We start from the raw sequence: 23176 nt of genomic DNA on the forward strand, positions 1-23176 counted from the left end.
TTGTACTGTCACGTGTGTCAATCAGTCCACCAATCATCTAATGGGAACTCTACATTTCAAATAGAATTAAATCATATCACGCCAACATGCATAGTAAGTAGGCATAATATAAAGTCCTCAACATCAGGTCAAATTACAAGACTCCCCAGCAGCACTTAACATGGAACATGTTGAATTTCTAATACAAAAGGCCTGCTAGCTGCAAAATCTAATGCTTCCAAATAGTTATTACATACCATCATTCTGACAAATCACTTTCAAGTATTGCCTCTCAAGTATTACCTTGCCTCTCAAAACTGAAAATATTCAGGTCAAGCAACAACTGTGGAAAAAGAAATAGATTTAACTTTTCGGATTAGAGACTTCAGAACTTCTTCAGAACTTGGTCTCCCGTATGAAAATTAACAATTTCTCTTTCCACGGATACTGCTTGATCAGCTGAATGCTTCCAGCATTCTGTTTTTATTTCAGATGTCTAACACCTGCATTACTTTTAATACTGATGTTTGCAATAATGCTTGCTTTCTTGAAATGAAAGCACTGGTAACTTAAAGTAATTAAGTCTGGAGGCTGAGTTCAATCACAATAATAAGACCAAATAATTTATTCTTGATGTTTATAAACGAGCAGGGATATAAGACTGGGGGGGGGGGGTGATATTTACTGGGCCACAGGTAGCCGTGGGAGTGAACAGTGGAATGTTGTCTGTTGTCAGGCTGTCTGTTGTCTGCTTTTTGAAGAATACACAGGTCTGTGGGCATCATAAGACAGTACCTCCTTACCTGAACAAATTGCTTTAACTGTGCACCATTGATCTGGTGACCATCGAGGTTCAACATATTGTCAGAGAATTCCATTACCATCTGGAGGGAAAAAATAACAGTTAACAATCATTATAACAAAATAAACTAGGTTGTTTGCAACATTTAAAAGCAACTGCCACAACGGGAAGTTTCTATTGTCTCTTTTCACAATTTACACTACAAAGGACAAATCTAATAGTACAATATTTTGTTAAGCTGTGACTTATCAGATATTGTTGTGCAAAAGGCTTTTAAAGACTTAAAGATGTTTTTAAATCCATCAGCATTAATCTTAAACATATTTCCATTACACTATGTACATGTGATCAAAGATAGAAGCCCATGTCAAAATATTTTGAACTATATATTTCATAACATAAAGGAAAATCTTGGAGAGGAACGATTTGAAGAAATCTACCCTCAATTCCAAATCAGGATACAGGTTTTTCTAAGTACTATTCCCAGATGGCAAGTTAAAATGTGCCAAACCAGTGCTCATTTTACAAGTGAGGAAGGTTCTGAATTGTAATGCAAAGTTCTTGATGTCACCGATGAAGTTCATAGCACCCAACTGGCACTGCTAATTCTATGAGTTGACTGATCCACAGTAATTTCATAATTCATCACCAAATTCAAAATGTTTAACATCATACTTCCCACAGTATTGAATTTACATGGCATTCATATTAATAAATGGTATAGAAAGCACTAAAAGTCATATTTTGGATAGAGCTGTTCCACAATTACCATTTACTTAAATGTTTGCTGAAACAAGGTGTTATTTAATTGAATTTTCTGTTTAACAAAGGATTCATTCATAACATTATAAAGAATGCGAGTTGCGTCTTGCGTGGCAAACTTTACTACAACACATGCTGTATCTTGTTCACATTCATCAGTACAACACAATCTCAGAGCATCGGTGTGAGATATCTTCATTTCACTGCATTCGTCTTTGAAACTACACAGCATTCTTCTGAATTTCTGCAACACCATCCTGTCATACAGTATCAAAACGTTGCGAACCATCTCCAGGAAGAAAAAAGGAAGAAAAGCTGGATTTTGTTGAAAGGAAGGTAGGAGTGGGGGGGGGGGGGGGAGAAAGAAAATCGTTGTTTTCTCCCTCTCCAGAATTTTGGCATGGTTGAATCAACCATGAAAAAAGGGGAGCAGCCCTGAAGAATCTTTGGGGTGATCATTGCTTCTTGCCATAAAGGGAGAATGCAAATGATGTACTCAAGTTTAAACCATGCCTTATCACTTGAAAACCGTGGACCTTTGATAGAATAGTCTCCACTTGCTCCATTACCCTCTGGCGTGGGGCTTCAGCTGCACAACAGACAATGCCGACTCAACACTGCGCTCTTGCCAACACACCCCAGGTGAAAGTAGTTAGCTAGATCTTCCCAAGGAGATGAAGGTGGCTGGGGGTGTGACATGGCATTATAAAGTTTACAAGGGAAAACACAAACATGGAGAATGAAAACCCAAGGTTTCAACAAATCTCCCAGTTTTTCCAAGGATTTAAAATGTACAATGATTGTGTTTAAAACCCGTGCCATCTACTTAAATCTCCACATTCTATCACTCTCAAGTTCATCCTTACTTTTGTGACAATCATGTTTTCAACTACTTAGGGCCATGATCCACTAATGGCATATGCAAACAATAACATTGCTAAAGCTATTATAAATAATAATATATTCCTTTATTTGTCCCACACCAGGGAAATTTGCAGTGTTACAGCAGCAAAGTGGATAGCAAGAGACATTCATTATAAATAAAAATAAAGATAAGGATAATTGTCACCATTTACTGTGTTTTTTCTTTACTGTCACTGTTGACTGGTCTGCTGGGAGTAGCGCTGGTTGTGCAGTCTCCCAGCGAAGGAAGGACCTCCGATATCTCTCCTTCACACACTTGGGGTGAAGGAGTCTGTCACTGAAGGAGCTACTCATTGCAGTGACAGTGTCCTGCATGGGGTGGGAGTCGTTGTCCAGCAGCGATGTTATCTTTGCCATCATCCTCCCCTCTCCCAACGCCTGCACTGAGTCGAGGGGGCAACCCAGGACAGAGCTGGCCTTCCCGATCAGCTTGTCAAGTCTCTTCCCCTCCGCTGCTGAGATGCTGCTGCTCCAGCAGACCACTCCAGAGAAAATGGCTGATGCCACTGGCATTAAGACATCTTATCCACAATGTCCCCCATAATGATTAATATTGATCTCTTCATGTCGATTCATTTATTCAAACACCAAATTCCCACTGTTCATTTATATTTTGTTCGTTACAAAAATAACATTTATTTTTGGACATTTTTGAATCTATTTTCACTTTAAAAGATACCAAATCAACTCAACACCAGAAACTCTATGTGCACGATGGAGGAAAGGAGAGAGCTGAAAGTAAAATAATTATCAACAGGAAATATATTAGACAAACTAATAAACTAAGTTCCCTGCAGCTAGTGGGTTGCAGCCTGGAATCTTAAATGGCTGCATTGTAAATGTAAAGATAGCAGATGCACTGGTTTATGATCTTGCAAACCTGCTCAGTTTCTGAAATGATTCCAGCAGATGGAGATATTACAAAGAAGTCCTTGTTTATGAAAAAAAAAAGAGGAAATTATATTGATGACAGGGTACTGGTGGAAGGGTGTTATTCAGACCGGAGTTTTGTGACCAGTGGCGTTCTCCAGGGATCTGTGCTGAGGCCTCTTGTTGCTATGATGTATAAAATGACTTAGAAGTAAATGTAGATGGGTAGTTTTTAATTGAGTTTAGAGATACAGCGTGGAAACAGGCCCTTCGACCCACTGGGTCCATGCCGACCAGAGATCCTTGCACATTAACACTATCCTACACACTAGGAACAATTTACAATTTCACCAAGCCAATTTACCTACATACCCTGTACGTCTTTGGGGTGTGGAAGGAAACCGAAGATCTTGGAGAAAACCCACGCAGGTCACAGGGAAAACATACAAACTCCGTACAGACAGCACCCGTAGTCGGGATCGATCCCGGGTCTCCAGCACTGCAAGGCAGCAACTCTACCGCTGCGCCACCGTGCCTGCCCTTAGGTTAGTAAGTTTACAGACATCAAAATTGGAGGAGTTAAGTAGTGAGGAAGGCTGCCAAAGGATATAGATCAGTTGCAGATATGCTGGAGAAATGCAGGAGTTTAATGCAGGCAAAGGTGAGGTGTTGCACTTTGGGAAGTCGAGATCCACACAGTTCGTGGCTGGACACTTAAATTGCTGCCTGGATCCAAGCTGCCTGGGTCCAAATTGCTGCCTGGGTCCAAGCTCATAGTTCTTTGAAAGTGGGACACAAGCAGATAGTGATAAAGGTGGTTAGAGCATTGCATATAAGAGAGCCAGAAAGTCATGTTGCAGCTTTATAGGACTGGTTAGACTGCATTTGGATTTCTGTGAACAGTTCTGGTCACCCCATTATAGGAAAGATGTGGAGGCTTGGGAGAGGGTGCAGAAGAGGGTTACTAAAATGCTGCCTGTATTAGAAGGTTTTAGCTAAAAGGAAAGGCTGGACAAACTTAGATTGTTTGCTCTGGAATGTTGGAGGTTGAGGGGTGACCAGATAGAAGTATATATAATTATGAGAGACATAGATAGGGTAGGCAATCAGAACCTTTTTTCCAGGCTGGAAATGTCAAAGACTAGAGGGCATAGCTCAGGTGAGGATTGGGGGTGAGGGGACAGTTTAAAGGAGATGTATGGAGAAAGTTTTTTTTGTGTTATTTTTTAACATGGATTAACGTGGGTGCCTAGAACACACTACCAGGGGTGGTGGTAGAAACAGATACAAAAACGACATTTAAGAACCTTTCAAATAGGCACATGGATATGCAGGGAATGGAGGGAAATGGATCACGTGCAGAGATGATTAGTTTAATTTTCAGCAGACATTTGGAAAATTGAAGTGAATATACGATTTATTTATTTTTAAATTGGGACTGCCTTTGCTATCTGATTAAACACATTTTTATGGAAGTGATAACACATTTAGAGACAGAGCCTTTCAGTTCAGAAACAGACTTTTTGGCCGAACTACTCCATGCTGACTAAAATGCTTAACCAATGACCCCACTTGCCTGTGTCCCTGTAAACCGTTTCTATTTATGTACCTGTCGAAATGTTTTTTATATTTTGCAATAGAACTCGCCACCACCACTTCCTTTGGTAGCTTATTTGATGCACGCTCACACCCTGTGCGAAAATGTTCCCCATGGGGTCTCTCTAACATTACACATGTACCCTTTAGTTTTAGAATTCCGTGCTCTCAGAAGATTGTGGCTATTCACCTTATCTATGCCACTCGTGATTTTATATACCTCTATTATCAGTTCTTCACATTGTAGGTAGGACGGGTAAAAAGAGGAACCAGAAATGCAAGTTTGTGTTTCCTTAAGGCATTCAAAAAATAACTTGCATAAAATGTTACCCTGTAAGAGTACATGGAATTGGGTGTGATCTATTTGCATGGACAGGATTGAACAACCAACATAAATGAGTTGGGATAAATGGATCCTTTTCATTTTGGCAAGTAACTAGCAAGGTGCCGCAGAGTTTAGTGATGAAGCCTTGATCTATATAAATTACTTAAATGTTAAGCATATGGTTTGCAATGGATGAGTGGGGGAGGAATGTGAAGTTATCTGCTTTAGTAACAAAAACAGAACTTTTTAAACTAGGCATTACAGGGTGCTGCTGCACAGGGAAATCTGGATTCCTCATACAAGTACAAAGAGTACAGCAAGAATAAGATTAAGCAAATAATTAAGAAGGCAAGTAGGAAAATGGTCTTGTAAAAAAGGGAATGGAATTTAATAGTGAAATAGAATATACATAGTACAGCACAGGAATGGGCACTTTGCCCCACAATGTTTATGCCAATCATGATGCCAAACTGATCTCATATGCCTGTACATGGTCCATATCTCTGTAATCCTTGCACTTCCATGTGCCATCCAAAAGCCTCTTAAATGCAACTACCGTGTTTGCCTCCTGGTAGTGCCTTCCAGGCCCTCACCACCATGTAAAATAACTCACCCTGCACATTTCCATTAAACTTTCCTCTCTTACCTTATAGCTATGCCCTCTAGTGTTGGACATTTCCATCCTGGGAAAAAAAGTTCTGTCTACCCTATCTATGCCTCTCATATGTATATATACTTATCAGTCTCCCCTCAATCTCTGATGTTCCAGAGAAAACAATGCAACCTCTCCTGGAAGATGAAACCCTCTAAGCCAAGCAGCATTCTTGTAAACCTCCTCTGCCCCCTCTCCAAAGCCTCCACACCCTTCCAGTAATGGGGCGACCAGATTGCACACAATCCTCCAAATGCGGCCTAACCAAAGGCCTGCAAAGCTGCATTATGACTTCCTGACTCGTATTCAATGCCTCTAGCATTACATACGCCTTCTTAACCACCCCATATACTTGCTTTGCCACCTTCAGCGAGCTATGCGTTTGGACTCCAAGATCCCCCTGCACACCAATGCTGTTAAGGGACTTGCCATTAACTCTGTATTCTCTCCTTACATTCAACCTCACAAAGTGCATCATCTCAAACATGCTCAGGATAAACTTCATCTGCCATTTCTCCACCCAATTCTGCAGCTGGTCTATATCTTGCTGTATCTTCTGACAGCATGCCAAACTGTTTGCAACTCCTCCAATTTTGGTATTGTTGGCAAATGTACTCACCAATTCATCTACATACAAATGTTGCTTTTCATTGTAAAGAATATTGGTGGTAATATCTGGAGTATGGCATACAATTCTGGTTGCATTTAAGGGGATATAGACTATTTTAGAGGCAGTATGCTGCCTGTCCCACTGAATTACCAGCATTTTGTGTCTAACTTTAGAGACAGTTCTGAGAAGCTTCTCGTGAATGACTTCTAAGAATCAATGGGAATTAATCAGGGTTGCCTTATGAAGGAGTAGGCAAGTTAGGCATACATTGCTGTTAGAATAAGGGATGGTCATATTGAAAGATATTAGCTAAGATTTAGAAGATGCTTGAAAGGGTAGATGCTTAGAAAACATTTCCCATCTTAGAAGAACCCATTGGGGACATGGCTTCAAAATAAAGGATCATCCATCTGTTACAGACGAGGATTTTTTTACTCGAAGAACAGAGGTGTGGATCTAATGCCTTCATTAATGTCATTTAATGTATTCCTTACTGAAATGCAATTTTTTGGTTAATGTGGAAATTACTGACTATGGAACCAGGTAGGAACGTTGAGCCAAGGCCAAAATTTGGCACAACCATGTACATCTTAATGAATGATAGGGCATGCTCAATAAACCATGTGGTTTAGTCCTGCTTGTTTATAATTTGAATTACTGAGAACTTTTTATTTTTAATTAAAATTTAGTTTAGTAATAGTACACCAAAGCTTCATCTCAAAAATTAAATCTTTATCTTGCCTGGACTAATCAAATTAGCAGATTTTCATTAAAAAAATTTAAATTGCAAAAAAAAGCCCACAAAAACAAGTGACGTTGTAACAATGCCCTAAAAGGCACCAAATAATAATTGAAATAGATTTTGTCATGCAAAATCCAATTGCATTCATATTCTACATGGCTAGAGGTTGTTCAATAGGAGTTAATAACTCAAGTTTTTATCCCACCTTAATGGTACGGAGACAAAATGGTGCTTTGAGGCTACTGTAGCCAAGGCCTTCCAATCTATCAAGGCCAGAGATTGAACCTGGGACTTCCTGGCAAGTATGGCTCATTTCTACATCTAACTGCAGTAAAACAACAAACACATCATTAAGCGCTTGTAGATGCAGTTTTGTATGTGATTTGCTAAGTAATTAAAAATAGACAAGATAATAAATATTGCACACTGAAACAATATGTCTGAAAATGTAGATATCGTTCAGCCCAAAGCATGACTGGGCAATGTGAAATCCTGATCAAATGACTACCTTCATTAACCTTTTCATCACGTTATGACAAAGATTTTTAAGAGTGGGGAGAATTGGGGAGAGAGAGAGAGAAGGGACGGAAATAGGCAAGCAGGTGGAAAGTTCAAGGTTTGATAGAATACTCAACGTGAAGTTAGGTTTGTTCAATAAAATGTGCAAATTCTTGAGAATTTATTCTAAAAGTAGTTAAGTTTCCCAAGTCATTACCATAAAGCATGAAGAATCATCTGCCTATTGTGTTTACACGAGTTCATAGAGCAATTCCATTCCGCCCACTTATTTTCCACATTCTCACATTCACTGATTTTATCATTTACATTCTCACAAGGGGCAATTTAAGAAACCACATCTTTGCAATGTGGAAGAAAACCAGAGCGCCCGAAGAACACGATTGAATCCAGGTCACAGGAACTATGAAACCTTATTTCATAATAACAGTAAAAAAAACTAACACATTTTGTCCTCAATTGCAATTGATTATCTTCTGCACAAAACCTCTCATCACGAGAGACAAGGCAAAATCATGGCAAAGTCATTTATTTTCTGCTGTGGTTATTATTTGAGTATATTTTCAATTAATTAGTCATTAAAAGATTTAAGGAAGGACAGAAGTAAATCAGACAAAACCATAATGATCACATAATGGTCCTTTCATCGATTAAACTACATTTCCAGGAATCTTTTCACAATAAATAATGTATAAGAAGCAAGGTATAATCATTGCAAAATAATTATGACTGCTATATTTTGTGCAGGAAAATAAGCGTCACCCATTCCCTCTCTCCTAGATGCTGCCTGACCTGCTGAGTTACTCCAGCATTTTGTGATACCTTCGCTATGGTTTGTGCAGTTGCCAACATTGCACTTCCAGCTAGGAAGACAGATTTGATCAAATGTCCCTCAGAATTTAACCACATTAACAGATTTAGTGTACAAAATCAGCAGAGCACAAAGTAAAATGACTTTTCAAATTCATCAATTATCTGGTATTTCAAAAGTCAAACTGGAGATTTAAAATAGATTTATGATTGTGGATATATCTTTGCGCAACTGAATTTTCAGGAAATAAATGGTTGGGACATAGCAACAATTAGAATAAAACTAGCACTATCCTAAAATTTCTAAAAGCACATTTTCACATTTCAAATTAAAATACTGCGCTTCACCATTCAAAATGGCATTATTGAATTTGAGTTACTATTCTTGGATTTCAAACTTTCAGTTCTCATTACTTTAACAATGCATTTGTATAACAAGGTTCCATAGATTGCAAAATTACATGAATATTCAGAAGATTAACTTTTCACTCTTTAAATTCTTCAAACTGCACTGTGCAGATACCACCAACTGAGAGTCCTGGCTACCCCAATTTATCTAGATAGATTTTTTGAATCACATTGCTTCTTAAATACAAGACAAATTTCGCTGTTTAAACAATAAAAAACGACTATAATGTTAGCTGAAAAAACATGTGACATTTCACAGGATTTATACAAATCTTCATCTTAACTTTATAGGAATCTGCTAACAGAACCACCATGAAGCCACAGAAAATGTCTAAACAATCCAACACCACCAACATCAAATTAGCCAAAGGTTAAACTAAGCAGTATAAATAGAAAGCAGAGGCCTGGTATTTGTTCTCTGCTTTCTGCAGGAGGGTAAACAACATTTAGGCTCATTTCAATTAAGTCAACTAAATGGGACAACTTCATAAGATCAGCCAATTTTTCATTACTTTCATCTTCAACCAGTGCTTAATGTTTCCAAAAAGTCATTCCCCCAGCATGGGTCCCAGTAAAATGCATCAACTAAAGAATTAATTGGCCTTTTTGCAAGATCTGTACCATGTTCTTTGGTTCTCCAAGTAAAACGCTGGCAAGATTGGGGAAGTCATGCTTGGTTCAATATATTCCATCAGACAATTCACTTAAGCAGCAAGTTCTATGCCTATTATTTAGTGGATAAGCTATATTATTGGCAAGCCAACGCACAACGTTTCTGAAAACTCTAGTGATAAGCGCAGAAACAGTTGCTGTTCAAAGATAAACAAAAATAACAATAACATATTGCTCAAAGTTTCGGAAAAGAGAAATCGAGCGTATGGCCTACGCAACTGAAAAGGATCAACCCTAAAATACAGGTGAGGCCACCAGCATCATGTACCTGCGTTATTGGGGGTTTTTTAAAAACAAATTCCATGGCTCACTAGCCCATTTTTATTTTGTAGTCAACTCAAGTGCAAAAAGGTGAAACCATAGTGTTTTAATGCTTTGTGTTAAAAAACAAAATATTGTAAATGCTGAAAATTGGAACTAACAGAAAATGCTGTAAATGCTCAGGTCAAGAAGCACCTGTGGAGTGATAAACAGTTAACTTTCAGAGTCAAGGCAAGTTATCAAATTGGAAGTGTCGTAACTTGCAGCGAACAGGTAAGAGGGGAGACACTTGGAGATCAAACAAGAGAAGTGCCAAAAGCTGGTAGTACAAGTTGAGCGAACATACACACTTGTGCAAATTAATTGAATTACAGGTTGATTTACCTTGCCAGAGATGCAATTCTTTTCCAGGTCGTATCTCCGGTCGCTCTGCGGCCTAACATCATGGAGCTAGCGGCCTTGCTTGACACTGACTTTGAGCCCCACCGCGGGGCCATGGACTTACCATCAGAGCCTGCGATCCCTTGCCTGGGATCGACGCTCCAACCACGGCCTGCGGATTTCACCATCGAGGGGCTCGCAGTCTCGGGTAGGAACCAAAGTCAGGAAGCTCCAAAGTCGCAGGAGGTTCGACCAGCCCTGACCTCTGATCGCCCAGTGCGGGGAGCTGAGATCCCCCCAATGCGGGAGCTTGATCGCCCCGATGCGGAGGGCTCGACCGCCGGCTATGGGAGCCAAGATCGTCCCAAGGCTCGAGGCCCTTGACCGCAGGAGAACAAAGAAGGGAAGAGATTGAACTCTTTTTTCACCTTCCATCACAGTGAAGAATGTGGAGGAGTCACTGTGGTGTATGTTTATGTTAAAATGTATTTTGTGTGTCTTGCTGCTTTTTATTGGTATGACTTTATGGCAAATCAAATTCCTTGTATGTTGCAAAACATACTTGGCTAATAAAGTAAGATTTATGATTATGATGATGATTATGATTTTGCTATATTTTTCATATGTGGAGTTTTTATGTCCACCACTTGTTCTGGTATTTTTCTGAAACCCTATAAATCTCTTGAAAAGGTTCTTCTGGTCATTGCATCATCCCAGTGCAGCATAGAAAAAATAACATGTTAATTAACAAGTGCAAATTAATAAGATTATAACCTTGTATCAACATTGCTCGAAGACACAGTAAGAGATCACAAAGCTGGTAGGGGCTAACCAAGCTTCTGTATCCAGTATTGTCAAGCAACGGTCCAAAATAAAATCACTATCACCCAAGATAATGGACAGGTGTGGCCGCAAAAGGAAGATGACTCCTAGAAATGAGGCCTCGGGGAAGGAAGAAGGATCCAAGAAAGCAAGCAATGCCCCGAAGAAAGATTTTGAGGCAGGAGACTCAATAAGCTCAAGCATTGTGCATAAGCGCCTCATTTTAATCGGTCGTATAGTCAGAATTCTGTCATGGGGAAGATATACCAGTGGACCATAAAAATATAAAGACTGTACATGAGGCCTGGAGAAAGGTGTTATTTAATGACGAAAGCCATTTCCTGGTTCTAGGCCAACATAGATATGTTTGGAGATCAGTCGGTTGAGAATGTGTGTTCATTTATCAAGGTAAGACTGAAAGGAAAGGACTACACCACGAGACAGAAGCTCATCAAGGCCATAATTCAGCTGTGGTATCAAGAGGAAAAAATCCTCAGAACCCATCAGAATGGTGGACATATAATGTACTAAAGACATAATGGTGTGATGATAATGAATAAAAGGTAGCCCTGTGACCTTTACATGGACTAGTGTATCCGAATGTATGCTTGATTGATTAATTTGCACGAGGATGAGTCTCCCAGAACAGCCGTGATTAACATTTAAATGAATAAACTAGGATGGGATGATGGGAATTATTTTTTCTCGTTTCCCTATCCTATTTACATCACCTCCAGATAGATCAGCTGAGATTAAAAAGTCTCCACTACAATCGTTATTAGTTCCTCAGTCTGCCCAAAACCAGATTCTGGTTCCCACCATCCTCCCAAACCTTCCGTGCAAATTAAAGCTTTCAATTTTTAATATGTCCTACTGTTTAAAAACTCAACCACTTCTCTCCAGTTACCTGAACTGCTGAGTATTTCCAATAAACTGGTCTCATTTTAGTGTTCTTTAAAAACCTGTGAAGTGTCAGACCAGCTGTCATAACCCACAAAGATCACATCAAAAGGTTACCACAACGTCTTTTGATTTCCTAACTGATTTTCTATGTTCCTATTTTATGCAACTTTTTTCTTTGTATTTTCAAGCTGCTTGGATCAGCTAACTTGGAATTGAAATGGAACTAGAATATCTTTGGTCAGATTTTCACAGCAGGTCCATCATCAACTTTGTAGCAACTGATGGCCCAGCACCTCCTTTAATCTGGACAAAATTACGAAAGGCGGCTAATCCTGACCTCATTGGGACCACCATGACCGATCAGCCAGTCAAATTTGCCCCCTGTAGCCGGGGCCCTGGAGAGCTGGTATCTCCGTTCTCACAGCCAACTTCCGAGGCAGACTTTGCGGCCCGGCATCTCGGTCCCTTGGCAGCCTATGCGGACCGTTCCACTCCTCTCAGAGGCCGTGGCCTCTGTTGGTCTGTTAAATCAGATCATCCAAAAAGGCTCTCGGACCAAGAGTGCCAGAAAATCAGTGGTGGACCTGTACAATGCCCGCTTTCACTTTGGAAAATTAAGACATTGGTTTCTGTCAATCTTTTCTTTGAAAAGATAATTTTAAGCAACTTGAAAAGTTAAAATTCCTTTTGGTTTCAGGTGTTGTTCCTAGCAATACTGCAATGGTTTCATTGCACATACTTGGAGAAGGGTTAACAACAAAAGTACCCAAGAGCTGAATGACAGTAAATTTCTATTAATAATCCCAAACTCAAGGTAACCACTGGGGAGGGGGGAAGAGGATCAATCAAAATTAGCTGTAACGTCCAGTTCAAAAAGCACCTGGGTTTAACATCCAGTGCTACCCAAAAATAGATACTTGGATGAGGTGTCAAAAAGGAACCATCATCCTTCCAATGTGGAAAGGGAAGAACATTGGTGCACCATGGCTCATCATGGCAGAATACTTAAATCAAATTGTTTCATTTACAAGTAAGTCACAGAACATTTCCCTCTTTCAAAATGCTGCAAAGCAGATTAGAAGTTGTAATAATCAAAAAACAGATGCATTTTAATGAAAACATTTTATGCATACTAAGGATTAAAGAATTAAGGAACACATTTAGATATATCAAATTGAAGCTCAATCTGCAGAGTTTTAAATATCAGAACAAAGTGCTCCCATTAACCACTAAAAGTATATTTTGGCCTCAATAGCAAGGACACTACTGACTGGATATAGTTCCTCTATCCCTCCCTTTCCCCTCCCCCTTCTTAGTTCTCCCACTGTCTTCCTGTCTCCTACAACATCCTATCTTTGTCCCGCCCCCTCCCCTGACATCAGTCAGAAGAAGGGTCTCGACCTGAAACGTCCACCCATTCCTTCTCTCCTGAGATGCTGCCTGACCCGCTGAGTTACTCCAGCATTTTGTGTCTACCTTCAATTTGAACCAGTATCTGCAGTTATTTTCCTACACACTGATTGGATATTAATCCAATGCATATTAGAAAATAATCACTCCCAAATAGTTTGTTCATGGATGTTCCCATTGAATCCACCGTCTAGGGAAAGTGTTGAAATTTTGTGTAACATGATGTACTTGCCTGGGGGGCCATGCACAACAACAAAAAATAATTTATTATTTTAGACTCTGACCCCAACTATTTATCCAGTTGTTTAATAGCCAAATACAGCAGCTAACTTGCACTTAGCACAGTTTCACATATCTATAACTTAATGACTCGGTTGTTTTGGTGTTCATGGTTGAAATTTACATGTTTGGCCTGAACCATAAAAGTATTTTCTGGCATCTATTCAAAACCACCAGACTTTGTTGAATACATTTAAACTATTTTAAAAGACTGACATTTCATTGATAATACAGCACCTAACAAAGCAATAATCCTTTCCAAGCCTTCCAATTGAAAAACAAATCCCCACCTAACCTTCCCCCTGCTGCCCAAGACTAACATTCAGCAAAAATGCTCATATACAAACTTTATGCAGTTTTTCCTTCATTTTTCTTCAGCCCAAACTTGACTTCATTTGAAATTCCTCTGGCAATATCCTAACCAGCATGATCTGCTAATTATCACTCCAAAGTTTAATGACCTATAATCGCATCATAGTCCAATGACTCACATTTAATTCAGTTTAAATTATTTCCAATTCCTACGCCTACATTAATCCTTTTCAATCACTCAACCCTCAAGATCTCTGCATTTCTCCAGAACTCTCAAGCTTTATCCATCCAATTATTAGTAGCAATCCCAACCTCTGGAATTTAATTTATAAAACCTCCAATTCCATTCTCCTTTAAAGGGACAATTCACGTAGAGAAATTTGTCTCCACATCAATCATCAATACTTTCAGATACTAGCCCAAAAATCTAATATCAATCACTATGCAACCATGCCTGTCTTCTGATCAAACATTTAATCAACTTTAGACGATGCAGATTATAATAGATCTCTGTCCTTTTTTATCCAGCTCCATTCTTACCCATCTAGTATTTACAAAAAATACTGGAAAAGGGTTCTCTGCCACTCTCACATCACTACTTCCTGTGTCCCAAGGATCCAGCATTTACATCATGCAAATGTGCAGTATCAGATTTTTACACTTGCACAAAGAACATCTTTCACCGAATAAGATTCATGAACCCTTTACTGTTTAAAGCTATTGAACTTTCTGCCAACAAGTTTATTTTCAAAGAATTGGGAAGGCTAATGTGCTTCTTCAGATTCTGCCATACACCATGTTTCCAAACCATCAATTTCTCTCCCACCTCAGTAAATGATTTATAACGACTATCTTCAAACTATCAGCCTAGATTTCAGGAAATTGTGTGTACAATCTAAGCGTTACCAATGAGCCAAGTAACAAAAGTTTAAACTTGCACCCAGCTCCAACAATTACATTTAAATGAATATTCTGCACACAATTAGAAAAGAAAACCTGAAGATTGATGAAATGGGTTTGACATTTCTAAAAATGGAAAGGTGATTAAGTAGAACAAGGCCTAAGCAAGCTGAAAGTCTACCACCATTAGCAGGATATAACAAAATGTAAAAAATATATTAGGACAGGGCAGGAGAAAAAGGAAAGGAGATTGTAAGGAAAGGGCTAGACAAGGACGGATTTTAAATTTCATAAGCATGGAGAGAGGCAGAGCTAAACTAAATTTGGGTTCTACAGAAGTCAGTTTTGGTAAGACTATGGTTGGCTACCCAACCCAAACCCATGTTCAATGTTTAAGAAACATTTGGATAGGCACATGGATAGGACAAGTTTAGAGGAATGTGTGCCAAACACAAGCAGATGGGACTATAGTAGATGAGGTATGTTGGTCAACCTGGGCAAGTTGGGCCAAAGGGCCTGTTTCTATGCTGTATGACTCTGTTCAAAGTGTGCAAAATAAAAAAATCTTTGGCTCAGGCCTGATCTGGTTAATTCCCTTACAACAACGCAGTTAAGACGGCACACTCTGGCACATGACCGGATTGACTGTTCAGAAATAGCTAGATGAACTTAAGTAACAGAGGAAGTGATCCTTATTTCTCATTGTATGGCTCTATTGTGCTGCTTACACCACCTGAACCTAAAGGGATCTGACTACATGTTGCTTTCTGAAAACAGTGTGAAGGGTCTTGACTCAAAACATCACCTGTCCATGTTCTCCAGAGATGCTGCCTGACCCCCTGTGTTACTATACAATTCTCTGGAGAACATGGACAGGTGATGTTTTGAGTCAAGACCCTTCTTCACACTGACCTTCAAGAATGACCTGTTTATTGCAACTCTTTTTAGTCTAATAAAATCCTCAGCTCAGAAGTATATCACCTCCAATAACATCTGGTATAATTTTATTTATTATATGATCTACTGACTATACCAACTACATGTTTGAAAAACATCAGTCAAACACTATTTTCCCTGCTATAAATCCGTTCTGACTCTGCCAGATTCTGTTTAAATGCTCCATTAAAAATTCTTGATTAATTGATGCCAACATTGCCCTTTTCCACATTAAGCTAACTGAAGGGTCCTGACCCAAAACCTCACCTATTCATGCCCCCCCTACCCCCACCACAGATGCTGCCTAACCCACCGAGTTGTTCCAGAACCTTGTATTTTTTAAGTAAACCAGCATTTGTAGCTTCTTGCACCTACAAGCTAACTGGCTTGTAGTTCCCTTTTTTCTGCCTTGCTTCTTAAAATATGGGGTTACATTTGCTACCTTCTGAGGGAAACCATAGCCGCTGCCTTCAAAGCCCTAGGATCCAGTTTTGTTGGGTCCTGTAGAATTATAAGCTTTCAGTTCCATTTTCTCTAACACAGATGTACTAACTTTGGTTATTGATACTAATTTCTTATAACTGCTCAAACGCTGAATCTGCACGATAGGCACCAGTTCCTCTGTTATTCTGTCCCCTCATTGCAACAGCTAATATTTTTCTGCTATTTCCTGATTTTCCAATATAATTTCTCTCACCTCAGTCTACAAGGACACAATTAGCTAACCTTAGCTAATTATTTCCTTTAAACATCTCCATGGAACGTTTTCAGACTCTTACATTCTTCACTAACACTCGCTTGTACTCTATTTTCCCTTTACTCATTAATACCTTGGTACTCCTGGAATTGTGATCACCCCCCCCCCAAAAAAAAAATCTTCAGACCAGCTGCTATTATGGGGTAATTTCAAGCCTTTTTCTTTGGCCTAATATTTTCTTTACTTTTTCTTGACTGTGAAATTTTGCCCGTTCTTGATTGTGAAATTGGGCCAATTAAAAGTCACTGAAAATTATGCTTTATTCCATTTTGCTAACAACCAGATTTTTTTTTTGGAAGCAGCAAGGGGTAAAACAAAAATGGAATAATGGCATCTTTACCAACAACCAACTGGAAACAGACTGCGTGAGTGAACATATTTTGCATATTAAAATGGCCTACTTAATACCTCAAAGTAAGTTCCTGAAACAGCCAGGGTTCTTCAAGAGCTAAATAAAGGCCCTACATCTTGCTTTGTAGTAAAATTCACACTACAATTTACATTGAATTTTTCACACATTTGTGAGATGATTAGGTGGACCATAAGTTGTCATAAACAATGTGCAACAAATTATAAAACACTATATGTATGTATTCTAGGTCAACATGGGACATTGCACAAACTGACGACCGTCTTAATTTAATGCCTTCCAGACATTGCAAATGCTGACAAGTCAATTCTGGGCCTCACACGAAGTAAAATATGAAGACATTGATGTATAGAGTTACATTTTGTAATCTAAAGAATAATTAATGATTAGTTCTGGAGACGACGTTGGGAAATTGAAAGAAACGTACACCATTGAAGCTACAGTACTCCGGAACTTTGCAACTTACAGCGTCTGAGGCCTGACTAAGGAAACTCAAGTTTTATGACTACGGCACCATTTCTAAGGCGAGTGAGTAAGAGAGAGAAGGGAGGGGGGAGGGGGGAGGGGGGGGGGGGCAACCTCTCCCTCCTTCAAAGCCTCTCGGACAAGGCGAGAGATTTCCGCAAGAGAGGGCCTCGGCCTCTCTGCGGAAATCTCTCGCCTTGTCCGAGAGGCTTTGAAGATGGGAGAGGTTGAGCGAGAGGGTGGGGGGAGGAGGTGGTAAAATTCGGCTGAGCTGCGACTGGGGCCTACAGTGAAAGCCTGAGGCGAGGCGGCCTCTTCCTCCCTTCCTCTCCCCTCTCTCGTATCTTTCCAGCGGCAGCGCCTTTCCTAGACCCCCCCCCGACTCACCGTCAGCGTATCGTCGATGTAGAGAGGGATCTGCCTCTTCTCGAAGGGGAACTCTTCCTCGCCGTCTCTGCAGACGGCCACCAAGCGCGCCATGTCGACAGTGTGTGTGTGGAGAGAGAGGGACGAGGGGGGGGGGGGGAGAGATCCTTGACACGACCGGCTGCTGCTGCAGACAGGAGAAGCCTGAGGAGAGGCCACTGCCGTCGGCGAGAGGAGGAGGGGGGGTGAGGAAAGAGGGAGGAGGTTGAACTTGTGTGGAGAGGGGGTAGTGGGCTGGAAGAAGCAGCGGCGGCGACGACGTCGAGATGAGGCGAGGCCGGGCTGAGGGCGGGACGCGGACTCGCCCGCTCTCCACCAAAATATTCGAATAAAAATGGAGCGCGTCACAGCCCCAGCGCCGCCGCCATCCGCCCCAACAAAGAGTCCCTGCCAACCGACCCCCCCTCCCCCTCCCCCTCCCCGGCCCTCAGACTCGGCCCGCTTTGTGTGTGTTTATGTGAGTAAGTGTGTTTGAGTTTGTGTGAGCGTGTGTGTTTGTGTGAGTGTGTGTGTTTGTGAGTGAGTGAGTGTGTTTGTGAGTGAGTGAGTGTGTTTGTGAGTGTGTGTTTGTGAGTGGGTGTGTTTGTGAGTGAGTGTGGTGTTTGAGTGTGTGTTTGTGAGTGAGTGTGAGTGTGTTTGTGAGTGGGTTTGTGAGTGGTGTGTGTGTGTTTGAGTGGTGTGTGTTTGTGAGTGTGTGTGTTTGTGAGTGAGTGTATGTGTTTGTGAGTGTGGTGTTTGAGTGTGTGTTTGTGAGTGTGGGTTTGTGAGTGTGAGTTTGTGAGTGTGGGTTTGTGAGTGGTGTGTGTTTGAGTGGTGTGTGTTTGTGTGTAAGTGAGTGTGTGTGTGAGGGGAGTGTTTTGTTTGGGTTTTTTTTAATCAGATTTTATTTTAAAACTCCTTCTCTCCGTCTCTCCCTCCCCCCCCCCCCCCCGCCCGTCCTTTTCAGAGGTGAGGTGTACGAGATACGTGGCGACGGATTCAAAACATCGACCTTTCGCCTCTCTCTCTCTCTCTCTCTCTCTCCCCTCCCCCCTCCCCCTTCCCTCCATCTTGAGACGTCGTTGTGGAAAGTAGTCCCGAGCCGCGTGTGCGCGCTGCCGGTGGAAGGCGGGCGGTGCGGGAGCGCGCACACCCAATATGTGCCAAGCCCAAGGGGAAGAGAGAGAGAGAGAGAGAGAGAGAGATATGTTCGAGGCCCTGTATTCGTTATGAATGTCGAGCCATTCCTTCCATCCTCTCTCAGTCTGACATAGGGTCTCGACACGAAACGCCACCCATTCCTTCTCTTCAGAGACTGAGTTACTCCAGCATTTTGTGTCTAACCAGCATCTACAGTTCCTTCCTACGCATGACTATCCACTTTTCTAACTTCAAGTAACCCTTGCTTTCCCTCTCTCTCAACCCCTCCCCCATCTTAGTTCTCAAACCAGACTGACCCTTTCTTATCTCTGTGTCCCGTGTCTCCCATGACCCTCAGACTGAAGGAGGGTCTCGACCCGAACCATCACCCATTCCTTCTTTCCAGAGATGCTGCCTGTTACTCCAGCATTGTGTGTCAATCCTAGGTGGACAAGACACACAGACCAGACACCCCACCATTTGACTCCATCTACACTTCACACTGCCTCGGAAAAGCAACGAACATAATCAAAGGTTATACACAAAATGCTGGAGTAACTCAGCAGGACAGGCAGCACCTCTAGAGAGAGAAGGAATGGGTGACGTTTCAGTTCAAGACCTTTCTTCATACTGAAAGTCTGGGGAGAGGGAGACTAGAGATAAGGAAGGGTAAGGTGTGAAAATGACAGATCAAAGCAGACGGTAAGAAAATGTTGAATGGTTCATTGTTAGCTGAGCGGCAGGTGACAAGGAGGATACAATCTAAAATTAATCAGAAGGACAGTGAAACTAATCGGAGAAAGAGGGTGGGGGAGGGAAGGAGAGAGGAAAAGCAAGGGTTACTTGATATTAGATAAATCAATATTCATAAAGACTACATACAGGAAGGAACTGTTTACACCAAAGATAGACAAAGAGCTGGAGTAACTCAGGAGGTCACACAGCGTCTGGAGAAAAAGGAATAGCTGTTTCGGGTCAAACCATTGACCCTTCTTCGGACTGAGTCAGGGGAGATGGAAACGAGAGATATAGAACAACTGAATGTAAGATGTGCAAAAAGCAACAATGATCAAGGAAAGGTGGAGCCCACAATAATCCACTGTTGGCTGTGCAGAAGGTGATAATAATAATACCAACAGTGAAACTCAGCAGGATGACAGTGAAACTAGTACGATGACTTGGATGGGATGGGGACCGAGAGAGAGGGGATGCTCGGGTTACTTGAAGTCCATCCTCACCCTAGTCGTCGTATTGGTTTCACTGTCATCCTGCTGAGTTTCACTGTGTGTACATGTTCTCCACAGATACTGTCCCGCAGAGTTACTCCAGCATTTTGTCTTTTTTTAAAAATATGTCAGCAGTTCCTTATATCTACATAATACAAGACTTGTCCCAACCTGGTCATTCCTATTTCTCATAGCTCCCATCTGGCAAAGGCACAGATACTTAAAACCAAACACCACCAGACTCAGGAACATCTTCTACCCTTCTATCATCAGGCTTCTGAATAATCCTTTCATAAACCGTCTGTTTCACCTCTGCCCCATTGAGGACAATGGACTTGCTCTATGAAACTGGTGCATTAAAATGCAGAGTACTTTGTACTGCACTCTGTATATTTCTCTCTCTCTCTCTACCTATTGTACTTGAGTTTGGCATGATTGTATTTATGCACATTGTTGCCATCCGTCCATCTGTGAAAGATGATGTTGCGGCTTCGATGTCCTGCTTGGAGAGCGGAATGTTTCATCTGTGTTTGTATTTCCTGCTGTGGCTGACTCGGCCTAGCCTTGACAGCCAGCCCCATCCCACTGCTTCCACAGGTGAAGTTGTCTGGCCGTTGGATTAGGGAATGTGTTGCTGTTGCCATTGAGCCTTTTGTGGCGTTGGCGTCTAGCCTCCAGGGTCTTGAACCATATGCTGTCGTGGTGATTCATACCCGCCTCGAGGTTCCTTCTCCACCCCACCAGATCCTCAGCAGCAACTTCACAGTTGCGAGTGCCAATGGTTAAAATTAATCAAATCTCTTTAAATCGTATCCTTGCAGCGAAGCTTAGGTCTTTCTCTCAGCCTCCGTGCATTGTCGACCTCCCTTTACAGGAAAGACGGCAACCACTTTCAGGAGGCTAACCAAGTGGGCATAAAGAACATGAAACTCTCAGGCAAGGCCAGGATAACTGTCTACAAAGTGGGCATCTTGAGGGCTTTACTGTGCAGCAGTGAAGCTGAGAAGACATACCTACATCAAGAACAGAAATCGAATAATTTTCATTTCCACTGTCATCGTCGCATCCTAGGAGTTTTTTTGCAAAACAAAATTACCAATGAATCTGTCCACTTCCGGACCCACATGCCTAGTATCCCTGCGATCCTCAAGAAGTGTCTCAATTTGGAGATGGAAAATGGACGCGTCTCCAAAGATGTGCTATATGGAGAGGTATCTATGGATAGTATTATCTGATTTGATTAAAGTAGCATGCAAAACAAAGCTTTTCACTGTACCTCAATCCACATGATAATCATAAACCTAAAGAGTCAAGAGTGTTTAATTGTCACAAAGTGCCAGAGTAACTCAGTGGGTCAGGCAGCTAGTCTGGAGAATATAGATAAGTGACATTTTGGGTCTGGATCCTTCTTCAGACCCACCTTTTTTTGTAAACCAGCACCTGCAGTTCCTTGCGTCTGTGTTTATTTGTCAAACGTACTGACAACTGAACAATGAAATTCTTATTTGCAGCAGCACAATTGGCCTGTGAACACAATTCTCATAGATAATATACAATAAGCAAAAATTCAATAAATCAATAACCCTGGTACTAGTGATTAAAAAGTCCAAAGTACTTAGTGCAACCAAAGACTGTCCATAAAAGTTCATATTTAGTTCATATTTGAGGTTGGTTTTATGCAGTGTTTAAGAGCCTGATGGTTGTTAGGAAGAAGCTATTCTTGAACCTGGAGGTCATGGTTTTCAGACTCCATTACCTTCTTCCTGATGGTAAGAGCATAATAAGAATGTGGCCAGGGAGGTGCGAGTCTTTTATGCTGCTGCCTTCTTAAGACAGCACTTCCTTTTTATAGTAAAGGTTCTTCCCCAAGACGTGCGGGTGTGTAGGTTAATTGGCCTATTAAATTGACCCCAGTGTGTAGGGAGTGGGGTGACACAGAACTCGTGTGAAGGGGTGATCGATTGTTGGTGTGGACTCGCTGGGCCGAAAGGCCTTTCCTCTTGTATCTCTAAACTAAACTATTAATAGTGAGGTTGCAAGATGGATTCAACAATGGCTGAATGGGAGATACCAGAGGGTAACGGTTGACAATTGTATGTCAGGTTGGAGGCCAGTGTCTAGTGGAGTGCCCCAAGGATCTGTGTTGGGTCCACTGTTGTTTGTCATTTACATTAATGATCTGGATGATGGTGTGGCAAATTGGATTAGTAAATATGCAGATGATACTAAGATAGGTGGAGTAGTTGATAGTGAGGTAGATTTTCAAAGTCTACAGAGAGACTTGGGCCTTTTGGAAGGGTGGGCTGAAAGATGGCAGATGGAGTTTAATGCTGATAAGTGTGAGGTGCTGCATTTTGGTAGGACAAATCAAAATAGGACGTACAGGGTAAATGGTAGGGAATTGAGGAATGCAGTGGAACAGAGGGATCTGGGAATAACTGTGCATTGTTCCCTGAAGGTGGAATCTCATGTGGATAGGGTGGTGAAGAAGGCGTTTGGTATGCTTGCCTTTATAAATCAGAGCATCGAGTATAGAAGTTGGGATGTAATGTTGAAATTGTACAGGGCATTGGTGAGGCCGAATCTGGAGTATGGTGTGCAGTTCTGGTCGCCAAATTATAGGAAGGATGTCGACAAAATGGAGAGGGTACAGAGGAGATTTACTAGAATGTTGCCTGGGTTTCAGCACTTGGGCTACAGAGAGAGGTTGAACAGGTTGGGTCTTTATTCTTTGGAGCGTAGAAGGTTGAGGGGGGACTTGATAGAGGTTTTTAAAATTTTGAGAGGGACGGACAGAGTTGACGTGGGTAGGCTTTTCCCTTTGAGAGTGGGGAAGATTCCAACAAGGGGACATAGCTTCAGAATTGAGGGACAAAGGTTTAGGGGTAACATGAGGGGGAACTTCTTTACTCAGAGGGTTGTGGCTGTATGGAATGGGCTT

The 23176-nt window shown here is 41.3% G+C and overlaps 1 protein-coding gene across 2 annotated transcripts in view; it reads right to left on the bottom strand.

Moving 5' to 3' along the window:
- The window catches only part of ggnbp2 (gametogenetin binding protein 2), a 44062-nt gene extending 25866 nt beyond the window's left edge, over nt 1-18196 (bottom strand). The window contains exons 1-2 of one of the 2 annotated variants that reach the window (XM_078422601.1): nt 17852-18196; nt 783-863 (exon numbers count right to left, since the gene is read on the bottom strand). In XM_078422601.1, the coding sequence (XP_078278727.1) occupies nt 783-863; nt 17852-17944 (174 nt within the window). In that variant the 5' untranslated portion in view covers nt 17945-18196. The remainder of the gene's footprint in view (nt 1-782; nt 864-17851) is intronic. The other variant, XM_078422600.1, reaches the window with a different exon arrangement.
- Between the last annotated feature and the right edge of the window lie 4980 nt (nt 18197-23176).

This window comes from Rhinoraja longicauda, chromosome 26 (assembly GCF_053455715.1).
Source record: "Rhinoraja longicauda isolate Sanriku21f chromosome 26, sRhiLon1.1, whole genome shotgun sequence".
Classification (NCBI taxonomy): domain Eukaryota; kingdom Metazoa; phylum Chordata; class Chondrichthyes; order Rajiformes; family Arhynchobatidae; genus Rhinoraja; species Rhinoraja longicauda.